Source organism: Pan paniscus, chromosome 19 (assembly GCF_029289425.2).
Source record: "Pan paniscus chromosome 19, NHGRI_mPanPan1-v2.0_pri, whole genome shotgun sequence".
Classification (NCBI taxonomy): Eukaryota; Metazoa; Chordata; class Mammalia; order Primates; family Hominidae; genus Pan; species Pan paniscus.
Genome location: NC_073268.2, coordinates 76,162,457 through 76,179,323, shown reverse-complemented (window position 1 = coordinate 76,179,323; position 16,867 = coordinate 76,162,457). Strand labels below are relative to the sequence as shown.

Here is a 16,867-nt window from a genome sequence, read left to right as displayed (position 1 = left end):
GGCTCTACCAAGCTAGAACAGATAGCAGGGATGAGCCCCCAGCCTCTACCAGGAAGATTTGCCAAAATGTTCTCAGTTTAGAAGCAGGGGCAGTGACGGGGCCTAGGGATGACCCCAGGGTTGTCACTCAAGCAGCAAGAAGGGCAAGGAGCCCTGTTTCCTGCCCTTACCCTGGGAGAACTTGGCCAGGGCTCCACAACGCCCTGCAGGGGCAGGAGGAGAACAAATACACCCTTCTCTGGAGGAAGTCACCACCATCCCCAGGAAGCAGGAGATGGGAGCACACTGGCAGAGCCCTCGCGTGCTATAGGGCAAGGCCGACAGGTCTGTACTCGGCCTCAGCCCCAGGGGAGCTGCAACATAGACTGAGACCCTCACATGTTTGGCTCTGTGTCCCCACCCAAAACTCATCTGGGATTGTAATCCTCCTGTGTCAAGGGAGGAATCTGGTGGGAGGAGATTGGATTTGGGGACAGTTTCCCCCGTGCTGCTCCCCGGATAGTGAGGTAGTTCTCAGGAGAGCTGATAGTTTCAAAGTGTGGCACTTACTGGTTCTCCACTCACTCCCTCCTGCCGTCTTGTGAAGAAGGTGCCTGCTCCCCCTTCCCCTTCTGCCATGATTGTAAGTTTCCGGAACTGCAAGTCAATTAAGCCTGTTTCCTTTATAAATTACCCAATCTCAGGTATTTCTTTACATCAGTGTGAAAACAAATGAATACAGTCCCCTTCCCTGAGGTGCCTTCCCCTTAGGCAACCAGCTGCCCCCATGCTCCTCTTCTGCCCCCTGGTATTTCCTTTCCCCTCATGGGGCCCAAGTGATCCACATGGCCAGCCCCAGCCCCATCCTACTGCAGGCCTGTGTGGCTGCTGGAGAGGCCAGGCTCCTTTCTGCACCCCGAGGCTGCCCGATATGCTTTCTGGATCCTGTAGAAAACTGACCCACTATTCTCATACCGGTGCAACTTCTTCCAATACCTCAAAACTGGACAACGTGAACTTATCTTGTTGCTTGTCTCTTCTTGCTAGGGCTGTCATTGGGACAGTCCGAGATGGGGGGTGGGGGGAGACAATGGATGAATGGATGGATGAATGGACAGTAGTCCAGGGAGATGTCCCTGTGTGTCCTGAACTGGGCCCTTCCTCCAATGAGAAGCCTTCCTGAGTGTTTCTACAGTCATCCCTTGGTATCCATGGATTAGTTCTAGGGATCCCGGGGATATCAAAATCCATGGATCCTCAAGTCTCTGACATAACATGGCCTAGTATTTACATATCAGCTATGCACATCCTCCCGTAGACATTAGACCATCTCTAGATTATTCAGGATGTGTAATACAATGCAGATGCTACATAAATGGTCGTCATACTGTATTCTTTAGGGAATAATGACAAGAACAAAGTCTGCACATGTTCAATAGAAATATAACCGTCCAATTTATTTTCTGAATATTTTCCATCTGCTGTTGCTGAATCTACAGATGCAGAGCTCCTGGATATGAGAGCCAAGTGTGCTTTGAGAATAGGGTGGGTGAGGTTGCTAATGAGTACAGGGGAGCAGGTGTTGATCAGGAGGACCCTGCACTGGGGCATCTGGACGTCCTGCCTCAGGACTTGAGACTCCAGTTGGATGGCACAGGCAGACTCGGCACAGGCAGACTCAGCCCAGGTCAAAGCCGTCCCCTTGAAGTTTCATTTTATCCCAAGCCCTTTCTGGACCCTGGAATTTGGCATCCCCTAGGCCCTGCGTGGAAGGACAGATGAACCAGGTTTTAGATAACATGTCTAGAAGAGTGAGCCCCTACTGTGTGCCCGGCACTTTCCTCACAGGATCCTCTAGCTAGAATATCCAAGGGTCATGGAGAGAAATACCCAGTTAAAATATCAGAAATGAAAAAGCGATACCATTAGAGACACTAAAAAGACCATTAGGTAATAGTATTAGCTTTTGTATTCTGAGATCCAGCAGCAGCAGCAGTCACTTCCCTCCACCCCTATGTGTATCCCAGGACCACCCTGGGCAGGGAGGGCTGAGGTTAGGGAGCAGCCATGGATGCTCTGATGCTGGCCCTGGGCTTCGAGGGTGACAGTGATGAGGAACTGGGTGCACACATGAGTGGGGCAGCCGGGCCTGGCCAGAGAAGCAACACACATGTGCAGAGACGTGTTTAGCCACATACACGTGTGCACGCACGTGCACAAACACATTGCAGGCAGGCATGTTGACGCCTCAGGCAGTGGAGGACCCTGACTCTGGGCGCTGCTGACCCGGGCAAGGCCCCATTGTGATGCGTGCCATGACCTCAGAATGTCACTGGTGCTTAACACCTATCCGCGCTCTGGCCTGCCTCAGTGTTCTACAGCAGTTACACACAGGCAGTGGTATCTGTGAGCAGCTCTGTGGACTCAAAGGTTTTCTCCCTGAGAGGCATGACCCAGGCCAGCTGATTCATCAGAATCAGGTGAGCGTGACCTGCTCTCTTCCCTCCAGGCGGACTTGGGGACAGTGGCTACGGTGCGGGCGGTGTTGGCCTCTGTGGGGCAGCTACCGAGGAGGGTCATCCCTGAGCACTCACCAGGCGCCCGTTCTACACTGCCCGTGTAGACGATTGGCTCTTTCGTCTCCATGGTGGCTTCGTAGAGTGGGTGCTGTTCCCAAATGTCCCCATTCGACAGATGAGACGTCTGGGGTCAGAGAGGCAGTAACCGGCCTGGGAATCCGGACATGACCCTGAGTTTTGCTCTCAGCCCTGCCGTGTGCTGTGCTGGAATTCAGGCCTGAACCCTGTGACCTCCCTGCCCTAGATCCCAAATCTGCCCAGGTTTCCGATCCCGATGGGGCAGAGCCTGGTCCTGGCAGAGCCACTGGTATAGATCCACTGGTATAGATCCACTGGTATAGATCCACTGGTATAGATCCACTGACGGTCCTCAGAACACCTCTGTGCCCTAAGCTGGGTCCCGATGGTCGCTGTGGGCCCCACTGAACACACATGGTCCCTTGTCCGGGGGAGCCTGCTGCCCTTGGGCAGCTGTGGAAAATGAAGGAGCCCTGGAGGGCTGGCTGAGGGGAGACTATCTTCCCTTCTGTTCAAAGGGGTCCGGGCACTAGGGTTCTCCCCAGGCATTTCTTGCTCTGTGTGGTCCTCTTGAGGCCTCGCCCACCTTTTGCCTCGAGTATTCCCAGGAGGGACGGTCCATCCAGGTGTTCTCCAGGACCAAGGACCCACTGTTCTTCCTCAGTGACCCAGGAAAATGAAGCCTCCTCCTGTTGGGATGGCTCAGAATGGTGGACTCCACATTCCCGCTGCGAGAGACGTGGTTTCCATGCGTACAATAGATCTTTCTCATCCCCCAAACCCAATACCCTCCTGCTCAACAGGCGTTATTCCTAAAGTGGCTTCACTGTTCAGACTGAAGAGCCACGGTAGCCAAAGTGATGAGCGGAGTTGAACCGAGCAGTCAGGAGAGATCTTGTTCCCTGTAGGAAACTGGGCATCTCTGAGGCCCTGAGCATCCCAGGAGGCCGATTGCACAGAGACCTCTGGTCGCTGACCCCAGTCTGCCTCCACATCCCTGGAATAGCCCATCATGGGCCCTTCACCCTTGGCAGGTGGAAACCATTCAACCTGCTGGGGCCGGTGTGTCCCCATTTCATGGCATTGGGGGACAACAGGATTCTCTGTCTAGGTCCCACTGTACTCAAGTCCTTGGGAAGATGCCCACCCCTGCTTGGGACTTGAGACTCCAGAGACTCGAGCAGCTGTGGGCCACTGGGTCTGGCCCCATTTTACCTGGGGGCGGCGGTGGAATGGGGGTTACGCAGCCAGCCAGCATCTGGGAGCCCGACGAGAGCGGTTCAGGTGTTCTCCGAAGCCGCCGCGTACAGTGTAACCTTTAGACAATTTTGTCTCACAGGATGGACGTGGTAGAGGTCGCGGGTAGCTGGTGGGCACAAGAGCGAGAGGACATCATTATGAAATACGAAAAGGTACAAGTCAGTCTGCTTCTTGGAGGGAGGGCTCTTCCAGCGTGCCCTGGTCAAAGGGTCCTGGGCTCGCTAGGAGCACAGGGCAGGGACGGGTGGCCAATGCCCCCAGGCCCTTGCACCCTTTACCTTGGACCCCTCACCAAGGCTCCCTCTGGGCTACAGGGACACCAAGCTGGGCTGTCAGAGGACAAGGGGCCTAAGCCTTTTCGAAGCTACAACAACAATGTCGATCATTTGGGGATTGTACAGTGAGTCCTCTGCACTCCCCTCACCCCTAAAGCACCTGTCTCAGCTCAGGGATGGGTTTGCTTTTAGAAAGGCCTTTCTGATGCAGGACATGTCTCACCAGGTCGGGTCAACCTCCTTTCCAGGGACAGAACTCCTCCCTGACTCCCCTGCAGGTCCAGCCCAAGGTTGTTGTTAGGCCAGAGGTGTGGGGCCCATCTAGGGAGCCGGTGGGAATGGAGACTGGGCTAGGTCAGGCCCCTGGGCGCTCAGCAGTTCTGTCGGCAAGTGAGCACAAGAGGAGCGGGGCAGCCTGAAGGTCTGGCCCTGTCTACTTGGAGACAACCCCGGTGAGATCCAAGGGTTATGGCCACAGGGTGAGGGGATGCCTGGCCCAGCCTCAGGGCTGTTGTCCAGCAGGTCTCTGAGGGCCCACCTGCCCCTGTTCTCCCCCATTCCCCTAGAGCTACAGCCCTCACTGTCCCGTGAGGGGAAAAGGCATGGTGACAATGGGGGCTGTAGCCCTAGGAGAATGGGGGAGAAGATGGGCAGGGCCCCGTTCTGGGCATCTCACGGTGAGGCCAGGGAGGCAGCAGGGCTTGTGGCTAAAGACCCTGGGTCTGGTGCTGGGAAGGGATCTGGGGCCGGGTAAGAGGAGCCCAGTCAGGAGCCCAGCCCTCAGGGATCACAGGATGGAGAGACAGAGGATCCCTGGGGAGGTAGGGTGGGAGGGAGCTGATGAGCCGTGCCACTTCTGAAACGCAGGGTGTGTGGCTCGGGTGCAGGGAGAGGCAGGTAGATGCTGGGAGGTCAGAACCTGCAAGGGCCTTGGGGCTGTCAAGTGGGATGGGCCCCTGGTGCACCCAGAGTACACCGGGCAGGTCTCAGGGCAGGCTCCCTTGACCCTGGCGGGGTGATGTGGTCACTCCCTGAGGGACTCCTGTCAGGGCCCGGTCGCCCACCCTGGGCGGCCCCCATCCCATCTCAGGGCTAACCTTTCTCAGCTCCAGCAGAAAGCACCACCTCGAGTCCAGGACGGGCAGCCCCATTGGGCAGCCTGTCCGCCCCCCACGCCAGGGGCCCCAGTAACCCCGGCCAGGCTGTCCCTACACTCCTTCTTCTCCCAGGTCCTGCCCCTCCTGGGAGTCAGCCCCACAGGAAGGCCCTTGTCCTCCCTTCCCTGTGCCTTCTCCTGGACTGAGCCCTGAGCTGGAAAGGGACAGAGCCAGTCCTTTCTGGGGGTCGGCACCCAGGCTGGGGCCGCTCCAGGCCCCGTGCAGTTCCTCAGCTCTGCCTGGGTTGCCTTACAGTGAGATGGAGCTGCCTCCTCTGACTGCGCGGGAGGCGAAGGTAAGAGCCTGATGCATGGAGGGGCTGGTCCAGGGACGTAGGGACTGGGCGGGTGGTCAGTGAGGCAGAGGAAGCAGCTGGCCTGAGCGGTGGCGGGTGAGGGCAACGCGCTGTCACTGGGAGGGGCAGCAGTCCCTGCTGGACCTGACCCCAGGTTGCTGTTAACTTTGGCAGTTTGATAAAATTCCAAAAGGAGAACCACAGTCCTGGCTTGGGGGTGGCTGCGCCCTTGTGTCAGGACCCCACCTAGAGGCTGGGACCTAAGACTTGTGTGGCTGTGGCCTGAGGATGGTACATCCCGGGGTCCCAAAGCCAGCCCACTGGTGCTCATTTGCTCAAAGGCTCTCAGCCCTTGAGGTCTGCCCTTCCCTGGCTCCTTCCAGCTGGCTCCCACCAGGGCTCCAGAGCCCAAGACCCAGCATCCGCGGGCGGCTCTGGGAAGCCTGGCAGCTCCGCTAACTCCAACATGCCTCATTTGACAGCAAATTCGGCGGGAGATCAGCCGAAAGAGCAAGTGGGTGAAAATGCTGGGAGAGTGGGACACCTACAAAAACAGCAGGAAGGTAATGTGTGGAGGGAGGAAGCACTCTCTGCAGAGACAGGGGACAGGCACCCATGGCTGTGGCCTGGCACCGTCAGCCTCTCAGAGGGTGGGTGGCACACTGTCCTCGCCCAGAGGACTGCAGGCCTGGTCGCCAGATTTCCTGCCTATTTGTGCAAGCGTCACCTTGCTGGGAGGGAATCTGAATCTAGGGCTGGGACCACCCGGAGCTCAAGGCTAGGGATGCCCTGGTGACCTGAAGGAAGGAAAAGGTTCAGATCAGAGTTTCGACTCTGAGTGTCCATCCACTCTTTCAGTCCTGGGAAGGGAGACCCTGTCCCAGCTTGATCTCACCTCTACTGAGGAATCATGGGGCCAAAACCGACAATTTCCAGAATCCCCGGGCTCTGGTCCTCACTGGGGTCACCCCGTGGCCTGTGACACCAGATTGTTTTCTGCCCACAGCTCATAGATCGAGCGTACCAGGGAATTCCCATGAACATCCGGGGCCCGATGTGGTCAGTCCTCCTGAACATTGAGGAAATGAAGTTGAAAAACCCCGGAAGATACCAGGTACGCTCAGCCAGAGCACAACAAACAGGACAGGCCGTGTCAGGGGCCCAGGTCTCCAGCTGGAGGGAACGTCAAGACCACCCTGGGGAGCTGGGGGTGAAGGTCAGATGAACACCCTGGGCACAGATGGTGACACAGTCACCACAGACAAACTCAGCTCTGGTGACCCTCCCTGGCTTCAGTAACAAGCCAAAATGCAGCTTTCTGCAGAAGGAAACCTTCCTTCTGTCCTTCCTTCCCGAAGTGCTGACTGTGGGCTGACTGCCACTGGGGGCAGGGAGTCTTCCATCTGTTCTGAGACTGCTTCCTCCTCTTGGCCCTGCCCTACAGATCATGAAGGAGAAGGGCAAGAGGTCATCTGAACACATCCAGCAGATGGACCTGGATGTAAGCGGGACATTAAGGAGGCATATATTCTTCAGGGATCGATACGGAACCAAGTAAGCCTACGGGAGCCACAGGGTCCCAGCAGAGATGGGGTGAATGAGAGGGATGGGGGCTTCCCCGGCGCAGAAGCCAGGGTCACCCAGGAGGGATGACACAGCTGCCAAGAGCTCTCCCGGCCCAGGGAGCAGCCGGCACCATGAACCGAGCACCTCCCTGGTTCCAAGCCCTGGGCCAGACTGGAATATGTGGGGCCAGAACCCAGGAGGATCCTGAGGAGATGGAAGGCAGCAAACAAAATCATGCACAATGGTGAAAGGTGCTCTCCCTGACCCATGGGGACCCATGGTAGGACCCACGGGAGGGTGGCAGGATAGAGGGCCCATGAGCCCCCCCAGGCAACAGTGACAGCACCAAATGCTGGGAGAATTAGGGGTCCTGGAAACTCTCATCCAGGTCTGCTGGGAACATGACATGGCACAGCCACGTTGGCAGCCAGTTGGGCAGTGGCTCACAAAGCTCGATGGACTTGAACCACACATCCCCAAAGTGTCACAGATATTGAACCCACTGATTTGGAAACTGACATCCACATGAAACCTGCATGCCAGGTTCACTGCTTGACTCCTCGTCACTCACACACGGAGCCTTCGGGGACGGCCTTCAACACGGGAATGGGGAGAGCAAGGCTGGTCCTCCCTTCAAACGGAAGACCCAGTGAGAAAAGGGAACGAGCCAGGGATGCCCGCACGAACGTGGGTGGATCCTAGATGCATTTTGCTGAGGGACAGAAGCCAGACCCAATAAGCTACCACAGTAGGATTCCCATTCCTAGGCCATTCTGGAAAAGGCCAAACCACAGGGACTGAGAAGCAGTCTGGGTGGCCAGGGGCTGATGCATCGGGGAGAGGCTGGGTGCATAGGGGCCACCCTGGAGACTTGGAGGATGAAGGAGTCGCCCCAGGAGGGGCTGGAGCGGTGGCCGGGAGACTCTGCACATTGGTTTGGAACCGTGGAGGAACTGTACACCCACAGACTGAACTGGCGTGTGTGCAAACTGAAAAAAAAAAAAAAATCATTCAGAGTGAAAAGGATCAGGCGAGTCACTGTACAACTGGGCTATTTGCATGTCACAGATGTGGATTTTACTGAAACATTTCTTCAAGAGTCTCAGGCCCTGAAGAGCTCACTGCTTATCTGGTGAATCATCTGAACCTGAAATGGGATTTGCTGTTAGGCTTTGTAGACAAAGTGAAATTAACAACATCTGCACAAAACAAACCAAAGCCCCCTTTCTCTGTTTCCTAGGCAGCGGGAACTACTTTACATCCTCCTGGCGTATGAGGAGTATAACCCGGTGAGTATTCCCGGCAGTGAGGTTCCCGGGCCATATTTCCATATTCACAGGAGTGGGTGTCTGGTGGGGGTGTCGTTGCTTCTTTTAAAGTTAGTATTTGTGACCCACCAGGATATAGGAGGTAGGATGTCAGCTCACCGCTGGCATAAACCTCCAAGGAAGGGGGTGGTCTCAAGGGGTCAAGCTGATACACAAAGGAGTCAGGGCCTGGACTCCTGGTGTCACCTGGGCCTGACCACCACTTCTCAGAACAAGAAATGACGCCCTCCTCCTGGGGCTGCCCCAAAGCCCAGGAGCTTGGCAGCATCGCACACAGGATGGTGCTATCAGCAGACATTTTGGACAAGGTGCTGAAGTGCCCAATGGACTTGGCTCTTGTCATGAAATGAATGTGCATCCTGAGGAGGCCTCTTTTTCAGAGGAAGCCTCTCCTTCAGAGGAAGCCTCTCCAGTCACCTCTGCCCTCTCCAATGACATGAGTCCTCCCAGGTGACCTCAGCCCTCCCAGCTGATGTCCTTCCATGGTGACTCTGGCTCTTGCAGGAGGTGGGCTACTGCAGGGACCTGAGCCACATTGCCGCCTTGTTCCTCCTTTATCTTCCTGAGGAGGATGCATTCTGGGCACTGGTGCAGCTGCTGGCCAGTGAGAGGCACTCCCTGCCGGGTAAGTGAACAGCTGCCCCAGGGACCTCCTGCAGCCAGACCTGGGGATGGCCACCCTGGCCAGGTGATCACAACCTTCAGCCAAGGCACCCTCCTTGTGTTGCCAGCTTGTTGGGAGACTTTAGGATGTCTCTGCTGAGGGTCCCACAGGAGTCCACGGCTGACCCCCAAAGCCCAAATCAGACGCCTCTCATCCCCATCAACAGAGGGCATCTCATCCTCCCCGTGGCCACCCTCTGTGTCCTGGAGCCACGCCCTCCGGCTCTGATTCTGTGCAGCTGACTCTCCCCTCCCTGAGAGTCCTCCTGCCCTCCAGCTGCCCGGGCTCCTGCTGCCATCGGTGCCCACGAATGGGCCTACCAAGCCCAGGTGGCAGCATCTCCCCATCCCCTGTTCCCTGGCCCGACCCCACTACCAGGAGATGACCAGGAAACCCAGCACCCACCCAGTTCCGGCCGCCCTGTGGTGGCCTGAAAGTCAGGCTTGCCCTTTTTGCACCCTGGCCCAGGAGGCCTCCAGGGGAACCTCCAGCCAGGCTCCAGGGAATGTTCCCGCCCCACCTCCCCAGGGTAAAGGCCGCATGTTGGGGTCACCAGATGGGAGGGTGGGAGGCCTTGGGGTTTGGGGGCCTCTCCAGCTGCCCAGCTCTTGCAGCTGATGGCTCTACATCTTGGGGGAAGGCTCTGATTTCACGATGGGCTGGGGGCTTCTCAGGATTTCACAGCCCAAATGGCAGGACCGTCCAGGGGCTCCAAGACCAACAGGAGCATGTGGTAGCCACGTCACAACCCAAGACCATGTGGCATCAGGTGAGTTTATGGTCCCCTCAGCTCTTCCCAGAGGCCCTGCCTCCCGTGGGGCTGTAGGAGCAGGGGGGCTGGAGCCCCTCGTGGGGCTGGTGACTGGCTGAGTCCCAGCCAGGGCCTGACCTGGGACGTCGGGTTCTCCGTGGGCTGGGAGTTGGTTTCCTTTCCTGCCCTGGAGGAGACAGAGGCACAGGGATGGGGGCCCAGCTCCCGCAGAGCAGGGCAAAGGGCAGCGTGTCCACCGGGAGTGTGGGAAGGTGACAGTGTTGTGGGGAGCTCTGGACACCGCCCAGTGTTCTGCACTAGGGGAAGGGTCTTCAGAGGCCCTGGAAGAGGGAGGTTTTTAGGGCAGCCCAGTGGCCTGAGCACCTCTGTTGCTTCCATCAGGACAAGAAAGATCTATGTGGGCAGTGTTCGTCCTTAGGCTGCCTCATCCGGATATTGATTGACGGGGTAAGGAGGCATAGGGAGACCCTGGCTCAGGGACCCTCCTTGCCCTGCAGTGCCCTGCTTCCCCAGCCCGGGGGTCTGGCTCACTCCCAGCCCACAGGAGGCTCAGGCGAGTCCCCAAAGGACACACAAGCAAAACCCTCTGCCCAAGAGGGGTCATCCCAGGGCAATGGCTGGGGCTCAGGCCCAGCCTCATGGGCAGACTGGGCCAGGACGCGACTTGAGAGGGCTCAGGGAAGCCTCAAGCCCTGGGCAAGCCCCTCTCTCCAGGAGCGACATCCCCACTCAAATGAGTGCCCCCCATGAGGAGCTTCAAGACCTTGTCTGACCCAGCGTCCTGGAGGGCTCAGGCGACCCTCATGGGGAAGGTCACTGACTCTGGAGACTGAAGCCCCAGTGTGCGCAGCTCGAGCCACCAGCCCCAGCCTGGAAGGACCAGGTTCTTTCACACCTGCTGTCCCCACAGATCTCTCTCGGGCTCACCCTGCGCCTGTGGGACGTGTATCTGGTAGAAGGCGAACAGGCGTTGATGCCGATAACAAGAATCGCCTTTAAGGTTCAGCAGAGTAAGTCTACGTGTGCCCAGCGGGGCCTGGGGAGCCCTGGGGTCAGAGCCCGACTGGCCCGAGGGCAGCTTCCTCACACTGTCCTCATGATCCTCTGTTCTGGCCCAGAGGGAGGTCTGGCCAGGTGGGCTGGGCAGGACACTGTGACACCGAGCCCATCCCCCACATGACCCAGATGAAAGTTGAGAGTGTGGTGAGCACTTCCCTGTCCAGATCGCCCCCCAGCCACAGTCTCCTGTGTATATCTGGACGCCTGGGGTGGCCACAAAAGGATCCGGCACCGCCCAGTGGGAGACTGAAGTGGCCACGGGGTATGAGCTGTGACCATTCCCAGGTAACTCCCCTGGCCTGATATCCACCCTGTCCCTAGAGCACCTCACGAAGACGTCCAGGTGTGGCCCGTGGGCACGTTTTTGGAACCGGTTCGTTGATACCTGGGCCAGGGATGATGACACTGTGCTCAAGCATCTTAGGGCCTCTATGAAGAAACTAACAAGAAAGCAGGGGGACCTGCCACCCCCAGGTGGGCTCCAGTGCCATGTCCCCTCCCATGTCACCCTCTGGGGTAGTCAATAGTAGGGGAGTGCCCGGGACCCGCAACCCTACTACCTGGGCCTTCCTCTTCACCTTTTCTTCCTCCTCTTCCTCCCGGACTCTAAGAAAGTACAGGAGGCCCACCGGTCCTCAGGGCAGGCGCTCAGTGCGTGCATACTGGACATGCTGTGCACGCAGGAGGGGGATGTGAGCAAGACCCTCCAACAAGCCCCCTCCCACCTTCTGCGATGTCTCCGTCTCCCCCTCGCAGGGCCCTCCAAGTTACTAGACGAGCCCAGACCCATTTGTGGGAGGCCCCGCCCCTCCCTGCAAGCACCCACAGCCTCAGAGAGCAGCAGAGGCCCCTCACTCCTGCACGCTCCTCCAAGGTTGCCAGGACAACAAGCCTTGAGCCAGGGAGACAAGGGAATCGGTGTCCCTGACCCACAGAGCATTCAGGGAGAGGGCACAGGCGGGACCCCGGGCCCAGAGCCAGAGCCAAGAGTTCAGCCAGAAGTGGGAACGGTCAGTCCTGGCATGGACTGGGCAGCCCAGGAGGGCAGAGGGTGACCCACATCCGGGCCCAATCACCCACTGCGGAGACGGGTCCCCACGTGAGGTGGCAAGGGGCTGGGTGACATCCAAGGCCCCTCCCACCTGAGTTCTGACTGGGGGCCGTATCCCAGGCCCAACAGCCCTGGGACGAAGGTGTGTGGCAGGAAGCCCCCAGCCAGTCTGAACCCTGGGGGCAGTCCCAGGAGCCACCCGCCATGCCACGACAGCTTCCCCACGCCAGGCAGCACGCACCCCTCCCTCTGGGATCAGCAGACTACAGGCGTGTCCTCAGTGTCAGGCCACGGGGGCCACACAGAGACCCCGAGGACTCCAGAGACGCAGGCAGGTGGGGCCCAGCCCGGAAAGGCCTGCGTGGGCTCACTGGAGATGCTGACCGCGTCTGTTTTCCTTTCAGCCAAACCCGAGCAAGGGTCGTCGGCATCCAGGCCTGTGCCGGCTTCACGTGGCGGGAAGACCCTCTGCAAGGGGGACAGGCAGGCCCCTCCAGGCCCACCAGCCCGGTTCCCGCAGCCCATTTGGTCAGCTTCCCTGCCACGGGCACCTCGTTCTTCCACACCCTGTCCTGGTGGGGCTGTCCGGGAAGACACCTACCCTGTGGGCACTCAGGGTGTGCCCAGCCCGGCCCTGGCTCAGGGAGGACCTCAGGGTTCCTGGAGATTCCTGCACTGGAACTCCATGCCCCGCCTCCCAACGGACCTGGACGTAGGGGACCCTTGGTTCCGCCGTTATGATTTCAGACAGAGCTGCTGGGTCCGTGCCATATCCCAGGAGGACCAGCCGGCCACCTGCTGGCAGGCTGAACACCCTGCGGAGCGGGTGAGATCGGCTTGCACTGCACTGAGCCACAACGTGGGCATGGACTTCCCGGCCCTGCAGTGCACCCAGCACTGATTCCGACCAGGGCACCCCCTTCAGAGCTAGGGACGAACAGCAGTGTGCTCCCACCTCAGGGCCTTGCCTCTGCGGCCTCCACTTGGAAAGTTCTCAGTTCCCTCCAGGCTTCTAGAAGCATCTGGGCCAGTGCTCATGGCTGGATAATTTCCCTAGGCTTAACAACCCAAGCAAGCTTCGCCTCCTCGTTTTATTTTTTGTTAAACTTATGAGAATGTATTAAGAAAGAGTGCAGCTCGAGAGACATTCAGAGATGGAGCACACCAGACCCCAGATCACAAAGCCAACCATGCCCAGCCCCTCCCAACACCCCCAGCCCCACGACCATCGTTCTGAATTCTGACGACACCGTGAGCCTGCCTTTGTACTTTAAACTCATGGAAGGATAACCACCTTCACGTTTTGAAATAAATGTTTCCTGTTGAAATGATTTTAGATTTTAGACAGAAATATTGAAAAGGCACTATAGTGTCCTCCTATACCTTCCATCCAGCTGCCCCTAATAATGATGTTTTGCAGTCCCGTGGCACATAAGAAATTTAGGCCGGGTGTGGTGGCTCACACCTGTAATCCCAGCAATTTGAGAGGTCGAGGCGGGAGGTTCAGGTTCACTTGAGTCTAGAAGTCTGAGACCAGCCTGGGAAACCTAGGTGGACCTGGTCTCTAGAGAAAAGTCAAAGAAATTAGCCAGGCATGGTGGCGTGTGCCTATAGTCCCACCTAGTCAGGAGGCTGAGGCAGGAGGATTGCTGGAGCCCACGAGTTCCAGGAAGCAGTGAGCCATGATTGCACCACTGCACTCCAGCCTGGGTGACAGAGTGAGACTTTATTTCTTAAAAAAATTTCAGAAATTTAATGTGGGTACAATTCTATTAACTAAATAATAATGTGAACTATTATCTAAGGTTATGAAGGCTAGAATTATCCCATTTTTGCCTAACTTCTCATACCTGTCCCAAGATCCCACCTTGGACTCACCCTCTGCCTTCAGCTCATGTCTCTTCAGCTTCCTCCACATGGTCCAGCAAACACACACCTGGGCCGAATGGTAGAGCTGATTGCTCATACACAAAGGTAGACCGGTGGGCAGGGATTTTCAAACTTATACAGTAAATGAGTTTTCCTTGGTGTTCTGGAGAGCACCGTTTGAGAAACACTTTGACAGTGAATCTAGGCCTCAAGATCCATCAGCTGCTCTAGCTTGAATTTTGCTCAAGCTCAGTGAAACACCTGCTCTGCTGGGTGCACGTGAAAGGGGCAAGGATGAGTAAGCTGTAGATAAAGAAGACAGGACGCAGGGGGTCTGTCTAAGCTCTATCACCTGCCTTCAGCACTGAGGGATGAAATCCAACTCTTAGGGAACGGTGGCCACGTGCTGGGCCAGCCCCAGGCTCTCAGGATCTGACAGTGAGTGACGCAGAACCAGGCCGTGCCCCTGGGGAGCTCTCCAGCATACACCTCCCTCTCCCCTCCCAGCGTCCCGCAAAGCAGACGTCAACGCCATTGTTAATGCACAGAGGAGGAACCTGACTGTTAGACCTGGGTTTTCCAGGGTTGCATGGCTTCTGGGAGACAGATGTGACCCTGAGGACAGGGCACAGGCCAGTGTAATGCCAGGATGGAATGAGCTGTGATCTGTGCTGCATAGAGGCCTAGGCCAAGGTGGGACTGACGGATGACCAGGTCAGCCGGGTCACTGAAAACACTCTTGGGTCCTCACCTGCCGGTTCCCAGGAGTCCGGAACTGCCAGGAGAGTGGTGGCAGGTCCCCCATCCTCAGCTGGGTGGGCCTGGATAGAACAGCAAGGTGAGGGCACATTTCCCCGGCCATTCCCTCCAGGCACAGCTGTGACCTGCTCATTCCAATTTTGGGGAAATATTTCCACACACACAGAACTGCAAAGAGCAGTGGACATGGTGAGAGGCGTTTGGACATGGGATAGGCAGGATTTTGGAGGCAGAGCCTCCAGGGCTTGCCGATGGGTTAGCTGCAGGGCTTGAGCGGGGAAGGAGAATCCAGGATGATGTGTTCACATCGGTCCATTCGCTTCCTCCGTGCCACGCCTGTGCTGGGCACTGGGAGAGACAGATGAGCACAGGAGCACCAGGCTGGGGGAGGTGTGGGGGGAAGCCCAGAGTGTCTGGGCAGGGTAGGAAACCCAGAGTGTCTACTGGGAGCTGAAGGCTTATGTCTACCTCAGTGCCGTCCGTGTTCTCTGTATGAACAAGTACAGGCTGAGCTGCCTGGAGGAGGAGCAGCTGCTGTTGCTGGTGACCAGCACGTTCGGGAACGGAGACTGCTCTGGTAACGGAGAGATGGGTGGCCTGAGGTCTGGATGGTCTAGGGGGTGATAGGGCACAGAAGGACCCAGGAAAGGGTCTGGGGGATGCAGACCCTTTATGGATCAATGACAACAGGTAATTTCTCATTAGAATAGAAAATTTGATTTTTTAAAAAAACTTTTTATTGAATAATCGTGTTTACAGAAAAGCAGTCAGATCTTAAGTGCTTAGGTAAGTTTCACAAACCAGTCTCACCTTTGTAACCCACATCCAGATCATGAAACAAATCAGTGAGAACCAGCATTCCTTGAGAGTAGTGATTTTTGCCTGAAGTCTTTTTACATTCACTTTTTTGAGAGTCGTGGATATCCCCCTTATTATCGTTTAGAGTATTGTTTCTCCCAGCAAAACAAAACTATTGGTGAGAATTCTTTGAAATGAGGACAGTAGTTTCTTGCTGGTATTACTGTAAGTCAAACCTAATTTGCCATTGCCACAGAATTTTTAGAAATTGTGTATATCCAGCTATATCTAAGTCTAAACACAGTAGATTGTTTTCTTTTTGTGTGTGTGTGACGGAGTCTCATTCTTGTCACCCAGGCTGGAGTGCAGTGGCGCAATCTCAGCCCACTGCAACCGCCACCTCCTGGGTTCAAGCGATTCTCCTTCCTCAGCCTCCCAAGTAGCTGGGATTGCAGGCGCTTGCCACCACGCCTGGCTAAGTTTTGTTTTGTTTTTTTTTTTTTTTTTAGCAGAGATGGGATTTTGCCATGTTGGCCAGGCTGGTTTCAAACTCCTGACCTCAGGTCATCTGCCTGCCTTGGCCTCCAGAATTGCTGGGATTACAGATGTGAGCCACCATGCCTGGCTGTGGATCATTTTCTTTTTAAAGTAGCCATGCCTTAGTCTGCTTTTCAAGAATGATCCTGTTCTTTGGTGAATTCCAAGAGCAAATGCAAACTCTTGATTTGACATTTTGGTTATAGTAAATATTGTTGAATGAGGTTTAGAATTTGTTTTATAAAACTTTTATTATGGAATTTAACTTGTAAAATTAAAGGGAAATTAACCTTAGCCTCCTATTTGGAGTTGGAATTAGCATTTGAACGTTTTTATATTTTACATGTGTGTGTATTAACAGCTTTTGTTGATTGGGTGATTCTTATCCCTATATTAACAAAGTTTTGGAATATATGTGTCAGTAAAGAACATAGATGTGCTATTTTGGAAATCTTTTTTATGATGATATTAGCTTCTTACTCTCTATTGAAGCATAGATATCTATTTTAGATTTTGTCATCTTCAGGGAAATTCTTAGGATCATTGTTTAAGGTTCTCATTGTTTTCTCAAGATTTGGTTCACCGATGCTTTTATAATTTACACTGAAACTGATAAAAACCCATTATGTTTGGTTTGTTATTAATCATTAACTAAATATGTACATAGACATATTTTTCTATACAGAGTAAATAATTTCATTCTTTCTTACTGCTACATTGAAAATAATGTTCTGGATTTTCTCTTGCCTCTGTTTTTTTTTTTGTTTTTTTGAGATGGAGTCTCGCTCTGTCGCCCAGGCTGGAGTGCAGTGGCGCGATCTTGGCTCACTGCAACCTCTGCCTCCCAGATTCAAGCAATTCTCCTGCCTCAGCCTCCCGAGTAGCTGGGACTACAGGCGCG

General features: G+C 55.7%; 1 protein-coding gene across 2 annotated transcripts; it reads left to right on the top strand.

Moving 5' to 3' along the window:
• The first annotated feature begins 1,796 nt into the window (after positions 1-1,796).
• Positions 1,797-16,704, top strand: LOC117976570 (TBC1 domain family member 3G-like). Of its 2 annotated transcripts, XM_063599296.1 has the most exons (15): positions 1,797-2,459; positions 3,916-3,988; positions 4,151-4,236; positions 5,341-5,563; positions 6,046-6,126; positions 6,570-6,677; positions 7,008-7,117; positions 8,370-8,418; positions 8,962-9,082; positions 9,796-9,890; positions 10,275-10,340; positions 10,804-10,903; positions 11,274-11,426; positions 12,408-12,839; positions 12,883-16,704. In XM_063599296.1, exons 2-15 carry the CDS (start codon positions 3,917-3,919, stop codon positions 13,017-13,019), a joined length of 1,833 nt encoding a protein of 610 aa, XP_063455366.1. In that variant the 5' UTR covers positions 1,797-2,459; position 3,916; the 3' UTR covers positions 13,020-16,704. The 2 variants fall into 2 exon arrangements, with proteins under 2 accessions (XP_063455366.1, XP_034798513.3); XM_034942622.3 differs by having other exon boundaries at positions 5,524-5,563; positions 12,408-16,704.
• Positions 16,705-16,867: the final 163 nt, after the last annotated feature.

Coding starts and splice junctions, on each gene's coding strand:
- LOC117976570 (XM_063599296.1), top strand. CDS start 3,917: ATGGACGTGGTAGAGGTCGCGGGTAGCTGGTGGGCACAAGAGCGAGAG. Junction 4,237..5,340: donor GATCATTTGGGGATTGTACA/GTGAGTCCTCTG, acceptor TTCTTCTCCCAG/GTCCTGCCCCTCCTGGGAGT. Junction 10,904..11,273: donor CGCCTTTAAGGTTCAGCAGA/GTAAGTCTACGT, acceptor CCCTGTCCCTAG/AGCACCTCACGAAGACGTCC.